Genomic DNA, 21,146 nt, shown 5'->3' with positions numbered 1-21,146 from the left:
TTGAGGTGAGGAGGAGCTTTATAGTTTCTAAGTGCAATAGATTGAATGACCCCCCCCCCCCCCCCCCCCAAAAAAAAAAATAACCTGTTACCACATTGTGAAGGATTAGTAAATTGCAATATGTTACATTCTTAATTTTAAATCAAGTTTTTGTTCTTTGCAAAGTACATAACTAATCTCTAGACGTATTAGTTACCTACCATGTGAAAGCTTTATATATAGCAGTAGCACATCTCATCTTTGCCATGAGCAGAGACAATTGATAATCTTTCTAACAGTTTATAACTTTAGAGTTTTTATATATATATCTATTTTTTTTTTTCACTTTTAGGCCAAGGGCAACGACGAGCTAAAGAGACGGAATGTGTAATTGTCTGGGAAAAAATGCCCACACTAGAAGAAAAGGCCAAAGCGGAAATTTTGAAATTGCCCCCAACCTTTTTCTGTGGCGTGAACAGTGACACAGATGAAGACAAAGACACTGCTGAGGACTACGAAACCGCTATTAGAAAAGTGTCTGAAGTAAGCACAACGCTACTTGCCACTTCTTATAGATCCATTGGCAGTGAGCAGTTACGCTCATGTGTGAAGCAGTGGTGTGTGTTTGCTTTGTGCAGCTTGCTTAAGGAATTCTCAGGAGATATCTTACACTTGCTTGCATTCCCTGTAGAAGTGAGCATAGCATCTCTTTTAGCAAATTTAAAGTAACTCGTTTTGGATAGTGGAGAGGGATCAGAACACCTGTCGGGTTTTTATTGCTGTATGTGCCCCGTTAGGGAGATTCACCCTCTTGTCCTTTTTGCCATTTATCATTAAAAGTAAAAGAAAATACCAAATTTTTGGTTGTCCCCAGAAAAGTAATAGAGGGGAACTTTTCCAATGGGGACACTAGTTCTGGTCACCTGGGGGTCCCCAAGAGATTCTCTTCATTTTTAGGGATTACATCGCACTTCGTTTGACTATGGGACAGGAAGTGCAAAAACTGACGGGTTCTAACCCTCTCTTGCCCTATCCAAAATGAAAAAAAATTGCCAGTAGTTCTACTTTAAGCTAATTTCATATCCAGATATTGAAGTGTACCTAAACTGTTGAAGTTAAAGGAACAAACTGCCATCAGTCTACCTTTTTTCGTTTGGGACCAATTGTCGCTGTAGACTAAAAGCTACCTCTTTTCAGTTGTTTTCAGGTGACCTTCCATTTGGTGGACTGTTATGTTTCCTTTTTTACGTTTGAGATTTTCATGTGTTTGGCGGAAGTACCGCTGTTGCTGCTGTTTTCTATTGTCTTGTTGAACGAGTGACTTTTTTGTACTGTGGAGCCTAAAGAGTTGGTATATCTCTAATACTTGAAGCTGTGTGGTCGTAATGTGTTAACGAATAGGATGTATTGGGTGGTTGTCTGCATTTGTATTTATTGTAAATGTTTACTGAATAATTCATATGTAATTACACAAGAATGGAACATACGTATTTATCTTTCTTTTGTCCTGTCAAAAATGCCATTGTATTGCATGCATACTGCAATTAACAAGCTTTTGGCTTCTAGGGCACTTTATTAGAGTTTTGAATTTTAATGTGATTTGTGATTTTCTCTTTAGTGGTTATAAAACTCTGCCAGGAAAAATACCCTATAGTGTGTACTTGTCTCGATCCAAAGCACTGAGTGATTTATTTTTTATTTTTGCAGTCTGGTTACTCTACTCTGCTATCTGTAGAAGTAATTTCTGTTGGGCTGTGCAGACTCTAATGCTGGCCATACACTATACAAAAATCGTCGGAAAATCGCTCAAACTTTAGACGGTTTGTTCAATTTATTGGGCCAGTTAATGGGCACAAAATCGATAATCGTTGGGACATAATTGAGCTGAAAAAACGAAGGACAAGTTTGGAAATTTTCTCCTGAACCAAAGCTAAATTGAAAGGTTATTGTGTTTCCCGTCCAAACTGTTTGCACTAGGTATATGTTAAAAAACAAAAAATGTATTTATGTCCACTGAACGATTTATCTGTCATTACATGATGGCACTATTGTTTACTCTCATGGCCAAGTGTTTTTCATATAGTGTGTGGCCAGCATAAGGGACGGTGTCAGGTTTATATACGTAGTTAGAGCCTGGCGTGATGAGAGGCTCAAGGGCCACTGGTGGCGAGATGGTCAAAAGAGTGCAGTGAGGTAGGAGTTCCTGTGGGATATCTAGCAGACTGGTGCTTCACCAGGAATGGATCAGATAGCCCAGAGGGCCCTGGACATGGCAGATGGCAGGCACTGGCTGGCAAGTGACTGGGACAAGGCAGGCAGTGTGCTGGTTAGGAGATGCTGAGCAGGCGGATAAGACAGGATGCTCGGTCAGACGAGCTGGGTCAGTAACTGGACAGTAATGGACAGCAGGCATTGTGTTCAGTGTACAGGCCAAGATCAGTATAGTCAGAGCAGACAGATGAGCAAGAGAGTAAAGCAGGATCCAGAGACGAGCATAGGTCAGGGCAGAAAGTGTTCAAGCATGGTCAATCACAGAAGTCAGATCCAGGAACACGGGATGCGCTGTAGGTCAGACCGTAACGAACTAGTAAACTGCTACAGTTAAAGGGGAAGTAAACCCTGATGAGTTTACTTCCTCTTTCATTCCCTGTAAAGGCAAAGCATAATGGACTACTATGCATCGCATAGTAGCCCATTATGTGTCACTTACCTGACACAGGAGCCAGCGAAGTCGCCGCTGTCCCCTGTAGTCCGCCGCATCCATCTTGTTGGTGGGGTCTCGCAGCTCCGCCGCTGTCATTCGGCGAAGCCGCAATGACGTCACTCCCACGCATGCGCACGGGAGTCGACACGCGCGGCAGCTCCATTCTTGGAAATGCCGCACTCAGTGCGCCTGCGCGCCGCTCTCTACGGCGCATGCGCCGTAGACAGCGGTGCCCGTTTTCGGGCAAATATCTCCTAAACCATATAGGTTTAGGAGATATTGCTTGGACCTACAGGTAAGCCTTAATCTAGGCTTACCTGTAGGTCAAAGTGGTTTGTAAGGGTTTACAACCACTTTAAATAGTCCATTTGACACCAGAATCGGTGGTGTATGCATACTCATTTGCACAACAAGACAAGCACCTGCAGGCCCACACATCTGTGTGCACATGCTCCTTAAGGCTTCATTTGCACTATGGCCAGCATTTCCCTGACAGATGGGGACTGGGAGGGGGGCCTCTAACACATACAGCCTGTGATTGTCAGCTTCAGCTGTACATGTTTCCCTATCTGGCTGGTGTGTCCCTTCCCTTCACTCCTCTCTGAGATGTGCAGTGTGTCAACAAATCCCTGTCCTCTGCCTCTGGAAGCTCAGAAATGCTGTTTTAAAGTCTGGACTTTGAACTGATGTAAAGGAGGGAGGGCTGCAGATAAACTTATGTAGGAGGATTTCTATGTATTACCTGAGGCTAATCTCTTCACTGGGTGTATGTAAAAGTTTACAACCGCTTTAAATCTGCTATCTATAGGTGTTCTTAGATAAGAATACAAAAATATTCATTGCATTCAAATATACAAACAACTTAAAAAAAAAAAAAAAGACTACAATCTTCTATGGGTAATGTTTAAGCTTTGCATATGTGGACCATGCAAGTGATGAGTGGAAATTAGTGATGCACCGAAATTTCGGCCGCCGAAACATATCGTCCAAAAATGCCCTTTTCAGCAATTTGCCGAAAGAGAAAAACGGCCGATAATGGGGCCGAAAATGGGGCGTGGCCTGGGTGGGGGCGGGGCCCCTGCCCCGCCTCTGGTGACGCCCATCATGGGGGGTGCATAGCGCAGGAGAGCCGCCTCCACCGCCTGTTTGATCACAGCGCCGAGAACATCACAGCTTTCATTTAAATAGCTTTGTGTTCCCGGCCGTGCGCCGTTACACACAGTCCCTCCCCCTTGTCCGGGCACTTAAATAGACAGATCATCCACAGGCGGCTCTCTTCCCTGCACAGGCTGGCTGCAAAATGGGACACACTGGCTGCAAAATGGGACACACTGGCTGCAATGGGGGATGCCTCCTGTACCACGTCCTCTGTCTCTGACCATCTTCTGTACCTTGTCCCCAGTCTGACCATCTTCTGTACCGTGTCCCCAGTCTGACCATCTTCTGTACCGTGTCCCCAGTCTGACCATCTTCTGTACCGTGTCCCCAGTCTGACCATCTTCTGTACCGTGTCCCCAGTCTGACCATCTTCTGTACCGTGTCCCCAGTCTGACCATCTTCTGTACCGTGTCCCCAGTCTGACCATCTTCTGTACCGTGTCCCCAGTCTGACCATCTTCTGTACCGTGTCCCCAGTCTGACCATCTTCTGTACCGTGTCCCCAGTCTGACCATCTTCTGTACCGTGTCCCCAGTCTGACCATCTTCTGTACCGTGTCCCCAGTCTGACCATCTTCTGTACCGTGTCCCCAGTCTGACCATCTTCTGTACCGTGTCCCCAGTCTGACCATCTTCTGTACCGTGTCCCCAGTCTGACCATCTTCTGTACCGTGTCCCCAGTCTGACCATCTTCTGTACCGTGTCCCCAGTCTGACCATCTTCTGTACCGTGTCCCCAGTCTGACCATCTTCTGTACCGTGTCCCCAGTCTGACCATCTTCTGTACCGTGTCCCCAGTCTGACCATCTTCTGTACCGTGTCCCCAGTCTGACCATCTTCTGTACCGTGTCCCCTAGTCTGACCATCTTCTGTACCGTGTCCCCTAGTCTGACCATCTTCTGTACCGTGTCCCCTAGTCTGACCATCTTCTGTACCGTGTCGCCTAGTCTGACCATCTTCTGTACCGTGTCCCCTAGTCTGACCATCTTCTGTACCGTGTCGCCTAGTCTGACCATCTTCTGTACCGTGTCGCCTAGTCTGACCATCTTCTGTACCGTGTCGCCTAGTCTGACCATCTTCTGTACCGTGTCGCCTAGTCTGACCATCTTCTGTACCGTGTCGCCTAGTCTGACCATCTTCTGTACCGTGTCGCCTAGTCTGACCATCTTCTGTACCGTGTCGCCTAGTCTGACCATCTTCTGTACCGTGTCGCCTAGTCTGACCATCTTCTGTACCGTGTCGCCTAGTCTGACCATCTTCTGTACCGTGTCGCCTAGTCTGACCATCTTCTGTACCGTGTCGCCTAGTCTGACCATCTTCTGTACCGTGTCGCCTAGTCTGACCATCTTCTGTACCGTGTCGCCTAGTCTGACCATCTTCTGTACCGTGTCGCCTAGTCTGACCATCTTCTGTACCGTGTCGCCTAGTCTCTGACCACCTCCTGTACCGTGTCGCCTAGTCTCTGACCACCTCCTGTACCGTGTCGCCTAGTCTCTGACCACCTCCTGTACCGTGTCGCCTAGTCTCTGACCACCTCCTGTACCGTGTCGCCTAGTCTCTGACCACCTCCTGTATAAAAATATTTTTTAAAAACAGTCATTTTCGGTATCGGTGCTGTTTCAGTTTTCAGCCTAGTGTATTTTTCATTTTCGGTATCGGTTTCGGCACCAAAAAACCCATTCGGTACATCCCTAGTGGAAATACACTAGAGGCCCTGTATATAATGGGGCCCAAGTGACCACCTGAACCGACCTCGATGTTTTAGCTGAAATTAAGATCAAAGAGGGGGGCCAGGCCTTGTATTTGTCTAGGCGCGTAATGTACATAGGGAGATAACAGGGCCTCAGGGTCGCTGTGTCTATAGCTATTTAGAGTGATTCCTTAAGAAAAGCCACTGTTAACAAATGAGGAGAAAAAGCAGAGGAAAGGGGAAAATAGAAGGGCAGGGAGGTGGCCACTGGGCGGGTCATCCGAGCTAGGCAATAAGGGTTCAGGGTGTTCATTTATCTGAAAGATTGGTAAGAGCTTGGGTTTCTATGGGCTTTTTAAAGCTATTTTTCCCCTGGGGAAATTTCTGTAATAAAATTGCATGCTGAAAAAACGGCTTTAGTAAATCAATTTAAAAGAGAAGTATGGGTTTTTTTGTTTTGTTTTTAAATTAGATTCACACTTGCCTAGGTGGATGCAGCATCAGACCGTTGCTGCATCTGTCCCCCGCCATCTCTGCACTGAGAACCGAGCCACCGAACCTCAACGATGGCTCGGTTTTCAGATCTCCGAGAGGAGAGCTGCTGACTGTCAGCAAGCGTCTCTCTCTGCTTCTCCATGCTCATTGGATCGATGAGCTGTGGAGGGGTGGGGAGCGGCCGTCTCAGCGGCACACTGAGACTGCCATCAGTCAAGGCAGCTGGCGGATCCAGACTTGGAAGTCGGGATGATGCCCTGCCTCAACTTATGGCAGCGACATCAGTGGAGAGTGGACTTCAGACCTCTCTCTGCTGAAAACGGGTCACAGGAGGGCAAAACGAATTGCACTCCTGTGACCCAGAGGAGAAGCCCAGCCTAAAAAGCTCAGGTTGGACGCCTCCTTTTTTAACCTCCCCTTTTTTTCTGTTTTGACTTTCTAGAGCCTTACTTAAGCTTGCTATACACAAGTAAAATTTTGTTCAAAAATTAATGTGTTGCTGCTTTTTAACAATTGACAAATTCCCAGAGCCAGATTACCAAAATGTCTAATACAATTTCAGCTGGCATCCATCAATTGTTTGTTTTTGTTTTTTTGCTTTTGTGAGGGGCAGAGTATCTTTGACTATGTGACTTTCTGCTGCTTGAGTTGAAAACTTCTCCCATTAATTCAAATAGGGAGTCTGCTGCTCTTTTTGAGGGAATGACTGTTTCTTTTCCTGTTTTGTTGTGAAATAATGCTGCAGTCTTTACTGACCTGTCAATAAAGACCTTTTCCCTACCCTTTGTGCTTTTCTTCTCTTCGGTCTTATTATGTTCTACTTATTTAATCTGTATGCTATTCTTCATTGTTTCTATTATTCTTGTATTCAGGGGTCTCTTGCATAGCTGAAATTGTTGTGCATGCCATTTTATAGTTTGTTTTTGTTTTTTATGAATATTCTATATACACTCCACAAAACAAGTAGCAATCGGATTACGTGTAGTTGGTGGAAGAGCTGTGTCATATGATAATATAGGGCCTATACAGCGCTGTACAGCGATCTTTCCTAAATAGTCATATCTTGCAGGTGGACCTTGTACAACACATACTCATACATAGTACGTACCATGGTACGTACTATCAACAAGGTACCAGGCTGCCCTTGGGCTGGCCTTTTAAAACTATTAAAGGCCAATATATGGGTGAAGGTTTGAACTGTCCATCTGGATTTTGAAGGCATTCTTGTTTGGCGGCACACAGACTGCATATTGAAAATCAGGGAAACCTGTGGCACAAGTATGTACAGTGCCTTGTGAAAGTATTCGGCCTACTTGCCGAATTATTTCAGGCTTCAAACATAAAGATATAACATTTTTATTTTTTGTGAAGAATCACCAAAAAGTGGGACACAATTGTGAAGTGGAACGAAATCTATTGGATAATTTAAACTTTTTTTAGCAAATAAAAAACTGAAAAGTGGTGCGTGCAAAATTATTCGGCCCCTTTACTTTCAGTGCAGCAAACTCACTCCAGAAGTTCAGCGAGGATCTCTGAATGATCCAATGTTGTCCTAAATGACTGATGGTGATAAATAGAATCCACCTGTGTGTAATCAAGTCTCTGTATAAATGCACCTGCTCTGTGATAGTCTCAGGGTTCTGTTGAAAGCGCAGAGAGCATCATGAAGACCAAGGAACACACCAGGCAGGTCCGTAATACTGTTGTGGAGAAGTTTAAAGCCGGATTTGGATACAAAAAGATTTCTCAAGCTTTAAACATCCCAAGGAGCACTGTGCAAGCGATCATTTTGAAATGGAAGGAGCATCAGACCACTGCAAATCTACCAAGCCCTGGCCGTCCCTCTAAACTTTCAGCTCAGACAAGGAGAAGACTGATCAGAGATGCAGCCAAGAGGCCCATGATCACTCTGGATGAACTGCAGAGAACTACAGCTGAGGTGGGAGAGTCTGTCCATAGGACAACAATCAGTCGTACACTGCACAAATCTGGAAGAGTGGCAAGAAGAAAGCCAATTCTCAAAGATATCCATAAAAAGTCTCGTCTAAAGTTTTCCACAAACCACCTGGGAGACACACCAAACATGTGGAAGAAGGTGCTCTGGTCAGATGAAACCAAAATCAAACTTTTTGCCCACAATGCAAAACGATATGTTTGTCGTAAAAGCAACACAGCTCATCACCCCAAACACACCATCCCCACTGTCAAACATGGTGGTGGCAGCATCATGGTTTGGGCCTGCTTTTCTTCAGCAGGGACAGGGAAGATGGTTAAAATTGAGGGGAAGATGGATGCAGCCAAATACAGGACCATTCTGGATGAAAACCTGTTGGAGTCTGCAAAAGACCTGAAACTGGGACGGAGATTTATCTTCCAACAAGACAATGATCCCAAACATACAGCAAAATCTACAAAGGAATGGTTCACAAATAAACGTATCCAGGTGTTAGAATGGCCAAGTCAAAGAATCTGTGGAAAGAGCTGAAAACTGCTGTTCACAAACGCTCTCCATCCAACCTCACTGAGCTCAAGCTGTTTTGCAAGGAAGAATGGGCAAGAATTTCAGTCTCTCGATGTGCAAAACTGATAGAGACATACCCCAAGCGACTTGCAGCTGTAATCGCAGCAAAAGGTGGCTCTACAAAGTATTAACACGAGGGGGCCGAATAATTTTGCACGCCCCACTTTTCATTTTTTTATTAGTTAAAAAAGTTTCAAAAATACAATAGATTTCGTTCCACTTCACAATTGTGTCCCACTTGTTGGTGATTCTTCACAAAAAATATAAATTTTATATCTTTATGTTTGAAGCCTAAAATGTGGCAAAAGGTTGAAAAGTTCAAGGGGGCCGAATACTTTCGCAAGGCACTGTATATGTTAGTAAAGAATTGACAATGGCAATCAGTTAATAGCATGTTTTTAAATAGATGGCCATGCATTAACTCTTAATGAAAATGGGTCACCTGTAGTAAGCTACCATTTCTTAGACTAGACCTCTTCTTAGAGACCTTAACCACTTACCTACCAGGTCAATTCTGACGTTTCTCTCCTACATGTAATAAAAAAAAAAATTTTTTGCTAGAAAATTACACAGAACCCCCCAAACAATGTTGTTTTTTTTTTTTTTTTTTTTTTTTTTTTTTCTCTAGCAGAGACCCTAGAGAATAAAATGGTTGTCGTTTTTATCTCGCCCGATATTTGCGCAGCAATTTTTCCAAACTCTTTATAAAAAAATTAAAAAAAAAAAAAAAATTCATGCATTAAATAAACAAAACCATAAAGTTAGCCCAATTTTTTTGCATAATGTGAAAAATGTTATGCGGAGTAAATATTTAACATGACACTTTTCAAAATTGAACATGCTCGTGGAATGGCGGCAAACTTCGGTACTTAAAAAAAACCCATAGGTGACGCTTTAATTTTTTGAGTTAGAGGAAGGAGGTGCTGGGCTAGAACTATTGCTCTTGCTTGAACGTTCACGACACCTCACATGTGTAGTTTGAACCTTTACATATGTGGGCGTGACTGCAAGCGGTGATGGGGGTGCTTTAAATGTTTTTTTTTTTTTTTTATATTTTACTTTTAGGTTTCTAGTTTGATGCGTTTTTTTTTTTTTTTTATTCTCTTACAAGGAATGTAAGCATCCCTTGTAATAGGAATAGTGCGTCACAGGTCCTCCTTTTACAGTGAGAGCTTTGAGCAATAAGTCCCCAGATCTCACCTCTAGGCTTCAAAGCCTGACTTAATAATAATAATAATAATAATAATAATAATATTAAAAGCCTGGCTTCCCAGCTGAGGTGACAGCATTTTTTTCAAATGTGTGAGGGGGGGGGGGGGGGGGTGTTTGGGCTAGCTGTGGGTGTTTGCAACGTGTGCCTTTTTTGGCTTGTGTCTGGCTGTTTTTTTTTTTTTTTTTTTTTTTAAACCTGTATGATGGCGCATAGCAGTGCTCCGAATCACCTTGGTTCACCAGGGCGCACATGCGTGTGCAAAAGTGTCGCTATGCTCAGCAGTTGTTTGGCGACCATGGCACATGTGCTTCACCGAACATGCGCAGTAGCCTTTTTATCTGGGCACACAAGGATTTGCGTCATACACGAACAAAGCCACGCTTGTTCGGGACCACGCACTTGTGTGCGCACGCACAGAACAATCCGGCGCACACCCAGCTTATTTAAGCTGTGTAAGCCTAGCATGCGGTGCTTTCAGAAGGCAGCTGTGGGACACACAATAGACACTTGCAGCAGTTAATTTTTTTCCTTACCTGGGTCACGTGAGTCACCAAGTGTTGCTTGGCAGGCTAAAGGTGTTTAGCAGCATTGTTACATAGGGGCTTGGCGAGCCCTATTAAAGGGTCCCTCTTCTGAGGTGCTTTAATACTACACCCAAGTACTCTTTGTGGCTGTTAAAGGTCTTCAAAAAAGTGGGACTAACACTACAGGGAAGGACACACCAATGTCATCAGTAGTTTCTGATGATCCTAGTTGTATCCCTAGTGTTGTATCGACTGAAAGACCAGAGGCTTCTGGGCAGTCAGAGCTGCGCCTATCTGGTATTGTGCCTACAGTCAATGCTGCTGCTTCACCCTTGATGAACTTTCCTCCGCCCTAGCCGGTTTAGAGCACAGTTGTGCTGGCATGATTGCCTCCATCCCACAGGGTAGCAGGAAGCTCATAGCTCAGGGGAAATGGTCAAAGACAGAACAGATCCTGCCCATCAACGTCCTGGGATTACGGGCAGTACGTCTGGCCCTATGGTCCTGGACGGTGGTGCTTCAGGACTGCCCTATTGGGGTTCAGTCTGACAATGCCACTGCAGTGACCTGTATAAACCACCAAGGCGGTACCAGTAGTCGTTCAGCTCTGAAGGAAGTGAACCACATACTAGCCTCGGCAGAGGGACATGTGCCGATTCTATAGACGGTCCATATCTCGGGAGTAGAGAACTGGAAGGTGGCTTCTTAGCCGCCAGCAGATCTGCCCGGGAGAATGGTCCCTACACCCAGGGGAAATGTTCCCGCATTGGAGATGGGCAGAGGTCAACCTATTGGCATCCAGGCTCAACAAACTACAGCAATTTGCGTTCCGAACAAAGGGTCCTCTGGAAATCTGAGCAGATGCTCTGATAGTTCCATGGAGACAGTACTCCCTGGTTTATGCTTTCTCTCCAATCCCTCTACTTTCACATTTGTTGCGCAGGATTCAGAAAGAGGGGGTTCCAGTCATTCTGGTGGCAGCAGCCTGGCCCAGAAGGCCCTGGTTTCCGGAGATTGTGAGACTGCCAATAGACGGGCCATGGGCGCTTCCACGTCGCCCTGATCTGCTGTCTGAAGGTCCTATATTCCACCCCAATTTACAGTCTTTAAATTTGACGGCATGGCTATTGAAGCCAGGGTGTTAAAGGACCATGGTGTCATGGGATCAATAGTGTCTACCGTAGCGAATGCTAGAAAAGCTGTCGCTATGAAAATTTATCATAAGGTCTGGAAGATTTATATTGCTTGGTGTGAAGCCAGAAAAGGGCATCCTCGGAAATGTGATTGGGAGAATTTTCTACAGTCAACTGTGGAAATCAAATTGACTACGGAGTACAGAGATCAAATTTCGGCCCTATCGGTATTCTTCCAAAGGGCTTTAGACTCCCATTCACTGATCTAAACCTTATGCAGGGGGCAACTAGGTTGCTTCCCCCCCATTAAGTCACCTATGTGTTCTTTGGACTTTAAGTTGGTGCTGCTTGTGGTACAGAAACAACCATTTGAACCCATCAAGGAAATTCCATTAGACTTGTTGTCATGCAACAAGCTAACCTTCCTGATGGCCATCACCTCAGCTAGAAGGGTGTCAAGAGTTGGTGGCCCTTTCATGCAGGGAACCATACTTGATCCTTCACCATGAGAGTCGTGTTCCAACCTGTTCCATCCCTTTTGTCAAAGGTGGTGTCAGCCTTTCATTTTAAATCAGGACATTTTGCCTTTTTTTTATTTCTTCCCCTCTCAGCTTCGCTCGGTGGAAGAGACTGCATTCATTGGATGTTGTCTGAGCAGTCAGGGTTTATTTGTCTAGATCTGCAGAGATCCGAGGATCAGACTTCTTTTTTGTTTTACCAAAAGGACCCAAGAAGTTGCAGACAGCTTCCATTGCCAATTGGGTCCGTCAATTGATCATTCAGGCCTACAGTCTGAAACCTAAAGCTTCTCCTTTTAGGGTGAGATCTAATTCTTCCAGAGGTGTAGGAACCTCCTGGGCTTTTCATCATCGGGTATCTGTGGCTCAGATTTGTAAGGCTGCTACCTGGTCTTCAGTGCATATGTTAACAAAATTTTATCAAGTGGATGTTCGAGCAGCTGAAGATTCGGCTTTCGGCCTCAGTGTACTGCAGGCTTCCGTTCTGATGGCTATTATTTGGCAGGGTGTCTCCCTCCCCTCAAGGCTTTTGCTCTGGGACGTCCCAGCAGGTAATGAATATTAGCTTGACTCTGTGTCCCATGATGTATGAAAAAGAAAACAGGATTTTTTCGTCATACTTGCCTGTAAAATACTTTTCTTTGAGTGCAGCATGGAGCACAGAGATCCCTCCCCTCTTTTATGAGGATTCAGTGCTTGCTACAAAACTGAAGTGCTTCCTGTGTGGGAGGGGTTATATAGGGGATCACTTCCTGTCTAAAGACCTTTGGTCTACCAGTGTCCATTCACCTGGAGATGGAGTATAACCCCAGCAGGCAATGAAGATTAGCCTGACTCTGTCCTATTATGTACTCAAAAGGATTTTACAGGTAAGTATGATGAAAAAATTCTATTATATCGGCCCTCCAACTGCCAGTTTTTCTGGATAGTTTGGTGAGTTAAAGGTAATGTGCACTTTCAAATGCTCTTATTTTAACTAGGTAAGACTCGTTAGATTTCTTGTCTTTGTTATGCAATGGTATTGTAATGCTAGACTCACATGTTGTAGCTGCAGTTTGTAGTATCATGGTATATACATTTCCGTATGTCAATGTATTAATCCACTTAGCTTGTCGCTGTTTGCTAAAGGGACAGGCAGCTATTTTTTTTCAGGGTGACACTGTGTCCAGTGTGTGACCATTCCCTCTGTGTTGCATCACAAATGGTGAGCTCTATTAATTGCTCTATTTGCTTGTTTCTATGGTCTGATCGAAGTGTTACTAAAAGCACAATAGTAAAATCTGTATATGCGGAATAGCATTAGGGATTATCAGTGCGGCCGATATTCACTTTTCAGAAGTATCAGTCAAAAAAACTGACCGATATTAATTTCTTCACTTAAAGGTTAGTTCTCAGCCTTCTGACAGAGGGCATGCATTAACTTGTGCCTCATGTTTTTTTTTTTTTCCCCTCAAAGAAGTTTATTAGAGGGGAAAAAAGCAAACTGTACATATAATGCAGGTTCAAGATAATACATTGTTATAACCATTATAACCAGCAATCCCATTCCACCAACGAATTATATTGTTTACCCGCAGAGAATGCCCACTATACAACTCAATAGACCCAACTGAGCAATCGCACTAACCAGTGGTTCTACAATGTTAATCTCGGTGACAAGTATATTAAAGCATTAATCTGTCCAATACCAAATCCACTGGAGAGAGCCCAGGGGTATCTAACCATAGGGACCATAGTTTAGTAAACTTGCCAGGGTGTTGTCCTGTCCTCATGTTGGAACAGAGTTTTCTGACACCACATAAATGCATTTAAACTGGTTGTAAAGGCTTAAAGGGGTTGTAAAGGTAAATGTTTTTTCACCTTAATGCATTCTATGCATTAAGGTGAAAAAACCTCTGACAGTGCTGGTGCCCTTAGTCCCCCCGTTTTTACTTACCTGACCCCTCAAAAGTCCCGCGCTCGCCCCGACGTCCTCTTCGCCACTTAGCCTGGCCGCTGATTGGCTGGAGTGGATGGATTGAAAGCAGCGCAGCCATTGGCTCGCGCTGCTGTCAATCACATCCAATGACACGGCGTGCCGGGGGCGGGGCCGTGTGATACAGCGAGTGGCTATAGCTGCTGGCTGTATCACGGGAGCGTGCCCGCAGGTGCTTCTCGCCATGCGAGGGAGCTTGCATGAACGTGAGAAGTACCTGCAGGAGGAAGCGGAGACAGCCGCCGAGGGACCCCAGAAGAGCAGGTTCAGGGCCACTCTGCAAAACGAGCTGCACAGTGGAGGTAAATATAACATGTTTGTTGTTTAAAAAAAAAAAAAAAAGAATAAAATACATTTTTACAATCCCTTTTAAGGTTTCTTTTTTTTTTTTTTTTTTTTTTTTTTTACCTTCATGCATTCCCCAATACACAAGTATCCCCCAATACTTAACTGAACCCCATTTTTATCCAGCAATGTGCACAAGAGCAGCAGCTCTCCTGGGTCTCTCGCTCTTCATTGGCTGAGACAGCAGCTGGAGCCATTGACTTCCACTGCTGTCAATCACAGCCAGTGAGGAGGGCAGGGGTTAGCCACGCTTGGTGTGTCTTATGACAGAGGCAGCTCAGGAGCAACCTTGCAGTGGGGGAGAGGGACAGGAGCACCAGCAGGGAACCCGAGAAGAGGATCGGGGCTGCTCTGTGCAAAACCACTGCACAAAGCAGGCAAGTATGACGTTTTGTGTTTTTAAATAAAAATAGTGTGTGTGTGTGTATATATATATGTGTGTGTGTGTGTGTGTGTATATATGTATATATATATATATATATATATATATATATATATATATATATAATATGTGTGTGTATATAGAGAGAGAGAGAGATATTATATATTATATATCAGAGGTAGTGTGGGAAATGGATGTATGAGTGGGTGTCAGCGCTCAGACCATACACCGCTCACTGCATTAAATTGGTCTGCATGGTTTTCGTCCCAGAAGGAAGCCTCTTCTAAAGATGGTGCACAAAGCCCACAGTTTACTGAAGACAAGTAGACTAAGGACATAGATTACTGGAACCATGTCCTGTGGTCTGTGCTCCTGCCATGAAAACGTCCTGTCAATAAAATTCAATGGCATTCTGTGTCTATGCACGCAAATGCTGGACTCGGGAGCGCACCTGCAAGGTAACCCCCAGGGAGAGCTCTTCTCCCTGGGGCTTTACTGATTTGAGGAAATTCCGCGAGTGCTGCCAGGGGTACCCCAGCAGATGATGATTGGGGGCCACACTGCAAAATTGCACAGGGGAGGTAAGTATGTTTAAAAGAAAAAAATAGTTTTACAATCACTTTAAAGCAAACTGCACTTTCCCATTGAAACAAACCCATAACCTGTTGACACCTGCCCTAAATGCATCATGGTATGACCTCTAAAATATAGGTGCAAACAGAATGTTTACATTTAGGAGCATGGACTTGTTTCTAACAAAGGCTTTATGCTAATAGGTGTGCAGTAGTACACAAAAAGCAGAACGTGGAATCCTCAGCACAGCATTTGAGGGAAATATTTGCCATCACACATTTTTACATGCTTTTTTTTTAGATTGTATTTAATGTGATTGTGAAATCCTATTATTTTTATAGGACAAAAAATAGAATTAATATGTTATACTTGGCTGCTCTGTGCAGTGGATCTTCTTATCCGGGCCCTTCTTTGCCGCTCCTGGCCACTCCCTCCTGTTGAGTGCCAAACCGTGCTCTGTGTCCATTCAGACATGGCACGGCTGTTCGGCCCTGCCCATTCTCTCCTAATGGGCTAACTGACTGTGATTGGCAGGAGCCAATGATGCCACTGCTGTCTCAGCCATAGAATGCATTAAGATAAAAAAAAAAACTTCTGACTTTACAACTCCTTTAACCACTTCTGGACCGCCCACCTTCATTATACGTCAGTACTCGACGTTGAATACCGTTATGACAGCTGCCATAACCCCAGTGTTTTATGAAATAGCAGGTGGTCTACTTTAAGATAAGTGGTCTTGAGGTTTGCTGCAAGATCACTTTTATCGTTGGCGAAAGAGGTGCCCACCCACCTCCCACCACGTTTCGGTCGTCTCCGCCACTTACTGGAGCCGTCGGTAGTGGCAGAGACAACCCAATCTTTCCCCTGAGAGGCACGGTGTCGAGTGAGGTAATGATGGCCCCCACTTTACTCAATGACTGAAGCGACATCACTTGCGCCCAACGGCCTTAAAGGGACTTCTAAATGCAAATAAAAAAAATTTAAATGTGAGATCTGAGTTCTCTTTGACCCCATGCTTTTTTTTTTTTTTTTTGCTTTTACAAGGGATATATACATTCCTTGTAATAGAAATAAATATGTAATATGTAAACGGTTTTCAAACTACACATATGAGGGATCGCCATGATCGTTGGAGTGAGAGCAATAATTTTTGCAAAAGACCACCTCTGTTACTCAAAACTGGTAACCTGTAGAAATTATTAAACGACGCCTATGGAGATTAAGGGTCAAAGTTCTTCGCCATTCCACGAGTGGGCACAATTTTGAAACATGACATGTTGGGTGTCAATTTACTCGGTGTAACATTATCTTTCACAGTTTTAAAAAAAAAATTTGGTTAACTTTAATGTTTGAGGTTTAAGTAATTTTCTAGCAAAAAAAGCTGATTTTAACAAGTTTTGAAAAATAGGCCTGGTCCTTAAGTGATTAAAGTGATATTGTACTGAATGACAGCCAGGTATCACTCGGGGCCAACGTTGAGCTAACCGGAGTCTTCACTTCATGCTTGCGTGCAGCTGCCCCAGTAATGCACACACAGAGAGACCCAGAACTGCTGATTTGGGAGCCGCTTCAATCACCAATGTTGAGGAGAGGTGTGGCTTTAGTTCTGTGTGTGTTGCTCTGCTCAAGTGTGCATCATTGGAAGTGGCTGCATGTAAAAGTGTAGTCCTTAACAGGAGCTAACACAAAGTGGAGACTGTATTGAGACTCCATAGGTCCCGGTAGGCTGCTTAACTCCTCAGGTAAGTTATTGGACATGCTGGGAGTGTGTGTATTTTTGAAAGTTGGCCCACTACTAGACTTGCCTATGTAATGAGCACATGCTGAAAAGAAAAGACAGTATTGTGACCAGTGTTACTGAAAGTTGTATCATGTTCAGGTCGCCTTTTAACTTTTTTTTTTTTTTTTTTTTTTTTTTTATTGTTGGCGAGTTCATATTAAAAAAAATATATATGAAAATTAGTTTGTCATCTAGAAACTGATTAGGTAGAATAGAGGCAAATTTGTGTGTGTTTTTTTTTTTTGTTTATTTTGAGTGACCTCGAGCATTTGTAATATAAAGGTTGTATCAAAATATTTTCAGGAATCTAAGAAAACCGAAGAGGGTAATGAAATTGCTCAGATCTCCATTTCATCAATCACAATTCCTGAAGCTCCAGCCTCAACTACTGAATCAATCCAGGCACCTGTAGACCTGTCAAAGCCAGAACTTGCTCAACCTGGTTCTGACAATCAAGGTAACGTTAAAATTACAGTTAAAACGAATCTTTTGCAAAAACCATAATGCAGATGCTTATCTGTGTCTCTTCCATTTATAAAGGTAGGCCATGCCTTACACTTTCTCAAAGTTAGGTACTGAGTGAGGGCCTCTTTGTAACCTACATCACATTAGCCTTACTAAAGATAATTCGTGTTGTACCAAATATGATATGCTAATGCTTCACTTTAACCACTTTCAGACCGGACCATTTTGCTGGCTTAAGACCAGACCACTTTTTGCGATTCGGCACTGCGTTGCTTTAACTGACAATTGCATGATCATGCAACGTGGCTCCCAAACAAAATTGACGTCCTTTTTCCCCCCACAAATGGAGCTCTCTTTTGGTGGTATTTGATCACCCCTGCGGTTTTTATTTTTTGCGCTATAAACAAAAATAGAGCGTCAATTTTGAAAAAAAACGCATAATTTTTTTTTACTTTTAATAAATAATTTAATAAACATCCCCCAAAACGTTATAAAAAAAATATAAAATTTTTTTTTTTCCCCTCAGTTTAGGCTGATACGTATTCTACATATTTTTGTTAAAATAATCGCAATAACCGATTATTGATTGGTTTGCGCAAAAGTTATAGCGTTTACAAAATAGGGGATAGTTTTGTGGCGTTTTTATTGGGGTTTTTTTTTTATACTAGTAATGGCGGTGATCAGCGTTTTTTTTTTTTTTTTTTTTTTTTTTTTATTGTGACTGTGACATTGTGGCGGACACATCGGACATTTTTGACACATTTTTGGGACCGTTGTCATTTATGCAGCAATCCATGCTATACAAATGCATTGATTCCTGTGTAAATGACAGTGAAGGGGTTAACCAGTGGGTGGCAGTGTAGGGATTAAGTGTTCCTAGGAGCGTGTTACTAACTGTGGGGGGCTGGGCTTTGTGTTAATGAACACTGATCTCTGCTCTAATCACATGGAGCAGAGATCAGTGTCACTTGTTGCTAGGCAGAACGGGGAGATGCTGTTTACAATGGCATCTCCCCATTCAGCCGCCCTGTGAGACGATCGCGGGTATCCCCGCGGCGACAGAGTCCGCAAGACCCGCGACCGGACTCACGGGGTCCCGACCAGTTAGCATGTGTCTTTTACAAAGATTCTATTCTCCATCGTTACATGGGCAATTCTTGAATGTTCAGCTCCTCAACAAGTAATTTTCTCTCCTCTATCCCCAAGCACTGTGATCGCAAATTTAATAAACAAACTTGTTTCACAGTGACCCTGCAATAGGTGCAAACTATTGTGACATTGCTTGATAAAGTGGTAGTAAACCCAAGCATTAAGAAAAATCAGTTGATGGGGGGGGGGGGAGGAGGAGGAGTCTTTAAAACAAACAGGAGAGACCATCTATGGTCTCTTCTGTCATGACCCCCCTGCCTGTCAGCAGTAATGTGATTTGAGCAGCGCATGAGCAGATCAAACCGCATTTACGGGATACTCTCTGTGCCGCGGCAAAGTGACTCCTGTGCTCATGCGTGGGCTTGACGTCACCGCAGCCTAGCCATTCAAGCAGCCAAAGATTTGTTACCCAGGAGGACGGCTGGGTTAACATGGAAGTGCTGAGCCCAGGGAGAACTGAGATAGCCCAGCACTGAAGTGCTTTGTTGGTAGGGAAGTCTCTCATAATGTACTTGTGTATTCTGCATACTACTACAATATGACTTGAACATGTAGGGGCCACATTTTATGAAGAGACGTTATTGCTTTTAAAGGCTAATTTCACCTTTTGGTGGTGGGGGGTGGGGACACATTTTTAAAGTTTTAAAAAAAGTGCATCTAATTTTCCCCCTAGGAGCCTGCAAAGCCATGCACCTGCAATCAGTGGATCGCAGGTTTAATGTCAGGCTCCTGCAGGCATGCTCTCCTCTAGCTTTCTTGCCCATACCTCTAAGGCTTTCTGTTAAAAAGCTGTAGGAAGTGTGAATGGACTACAAGGACACATCAGCATCCTTGCAGTCCATTAAGAACTGAGATGGCAGATGGGACCTTGCGTTTACTCATTCTCTCAGAGCCCTGTAATTGATGTGGATGTTCAGGTGGAGGGGAGGTGCTGGAGCATATTACATCCCAAATACGGGTGTAAAGTGTTCCAAGCATGCACTTGACTTTTAACTATTTGTTCTGTGCCCAGAATGTAAAGCCAAAAATCTGACTGTTTATACACTCCATCGGACAGTTGTCGGATTTTCCGCAGACAAATGTCTGTCTGCTTTTCCGAGCCTGTGTACACAAGTCTGTCGGACAAAAGTACAAACACTCATGCTCGGAAGCAAGGACGAGCCACAAGCAGTCGGTTTTGTAAACTAGCGTTTGTGACGTGGCAAATTATTAAATATCAAAATGCAGCACACATTCTCTTTCTTTAATGCGATAATAATGAAGCTGCTTTGTTAGTGATGCTGATGGAGTTATTGCAAACAAATTTTCCAAGGCCTTTTTTTCCTAGTAATATCAATATTATGATTTTTTTTTTTTTTTTGGGCAAGTTACCACAACACCATTATCCCATCGTTTTTAAGATCAAAGATACAACTATGTTGGGGTCCCTTGTTAGTTTTACATTGTATTTTTTTTTTTTTTAAATGCAACTGCCTACTCCCAAACTGTCATTTGAAGTAAAACACATAGCCAATATTATTCTCCACAATTTTTTTTATTGTGCATTAAATAAAGAGAACAAATAAAATCAGACATGCTATCTGCCAATTAAACTTGACCAAAAAGTGCATTCCATGCATCCAAAAATATAGAAAATATACCAAATCACATCATTATTCAACCAAAAAATAAAATAAAAGCCTTGTGTGTGTCCTGCTTATTAATATAGGGGGTCAACACTGCTAAGAGTTGGTGAAAGCAGGGGTCCGTCATTCGGAGATAATTACAAAAATCATCCAGATTATTCTCCTGGAGCTCCCGCAGCAAAGGCATATGACATAATTGGTCACGATTTAATAAAGCAACCAATTTTTAGTCCCTGAAATCCTCCTCATGTTCCCAGACTGGCCTTGGTTCAAAGCAATAACTCCAAGGCCAATGATAAATAACACGTTCTCTCCTCAGCTTCTGCAACATGTCGTCTGGTTGACAAACGGCCATTCAGAAACTAACTGAAAAGTGCAAAACACCAAGCTTCTAACATGCAATTAGCAATAGGAGCCTAAAGGGTTGCGCTAAAGAGCTGAAAAACCACGTAGTACATCACTACGTTCGTGTTTGTTGGCTGACAATTCCTTTGTATGCAAGACAAAATCCAGGCACACGCCTTCGGACAAAAGTCTGAGGTTTTGTCTGCGGAAAATCTGATTGCGTGCATGAGGCTTTAATCTATATCAGGGGTAATGAATTAAAATTCAAGGAGGTCCGGTCGCCAAAATTTTCTTTGGGCCGAGGTCCGAATCTGAAGTCTGCGCTATGACTCAGAAAGATTGTAGTCACTGTATATCTATCAAAAACATGAGAAATGTACAATTTCCTTAGCATTTCAACAATATTTATTGTCAAGTTTCAGTTACAATATTAAACATGTGGACAGTTGGAACTAGGATAGCTTTACATTTGCTCTCGTCTTTGTAAGGAAAACAAACAACTATTTTTAACAAAAAAAACATGGAAGCAAATCCATAACTCTTTAATAAAACATAAAAAGCACATCCATTTTTCA

The 21,146-nt window shown here is 43.4% G+C and overlaps 1 protein-coding gene across 1 annotated transcript in view; it reads left to right on the top strand.

Moving 5' to 3' along the window:
• LOC143983192 (E3 SUMO-protein ligase RanBP2-like) overlaps positions 1-21,146 on the top strand; it is a 183,796-nt gene that overhangs the window by 144,570 nt on the left and 18,080 nt on the right. Inside the window, exons 23-24 of the mRNA XM_077482612.1 lie at positions 332-522; positions 17,291-17,444. Of these exons, the coding sequence (XP_077338738.1) occupies positions 332-522; positions 17,291-17,444 (345 nt within the window). The remainder of the gene's footprint in view (positions 1-331; positions 523-17,290; positions 17,445-21,146) is intronic.

Source organism: Lithobates pipiens, unplaced genomic scaffold (genome assembly GCF_037356315.1).
Source record: "Lithobates pipiens isolate NorthernLeopardFrog02 unplaced genomic scaffold, aLitPip1_a1.2 Scaffold_16, whole genome shotgun sequence".
NCBI classification, from domain to species: Eukaryota; Metazoa; Chordata; class Amphibia; order Anura; family Ranidae; genus Lithobates; species Lithobates pipiens.
The sequence above is the reverse complement of the archived record's forward strand: the minus strand, read 5'-3'. Positions and strand labels throughout refer to the sequence as shown.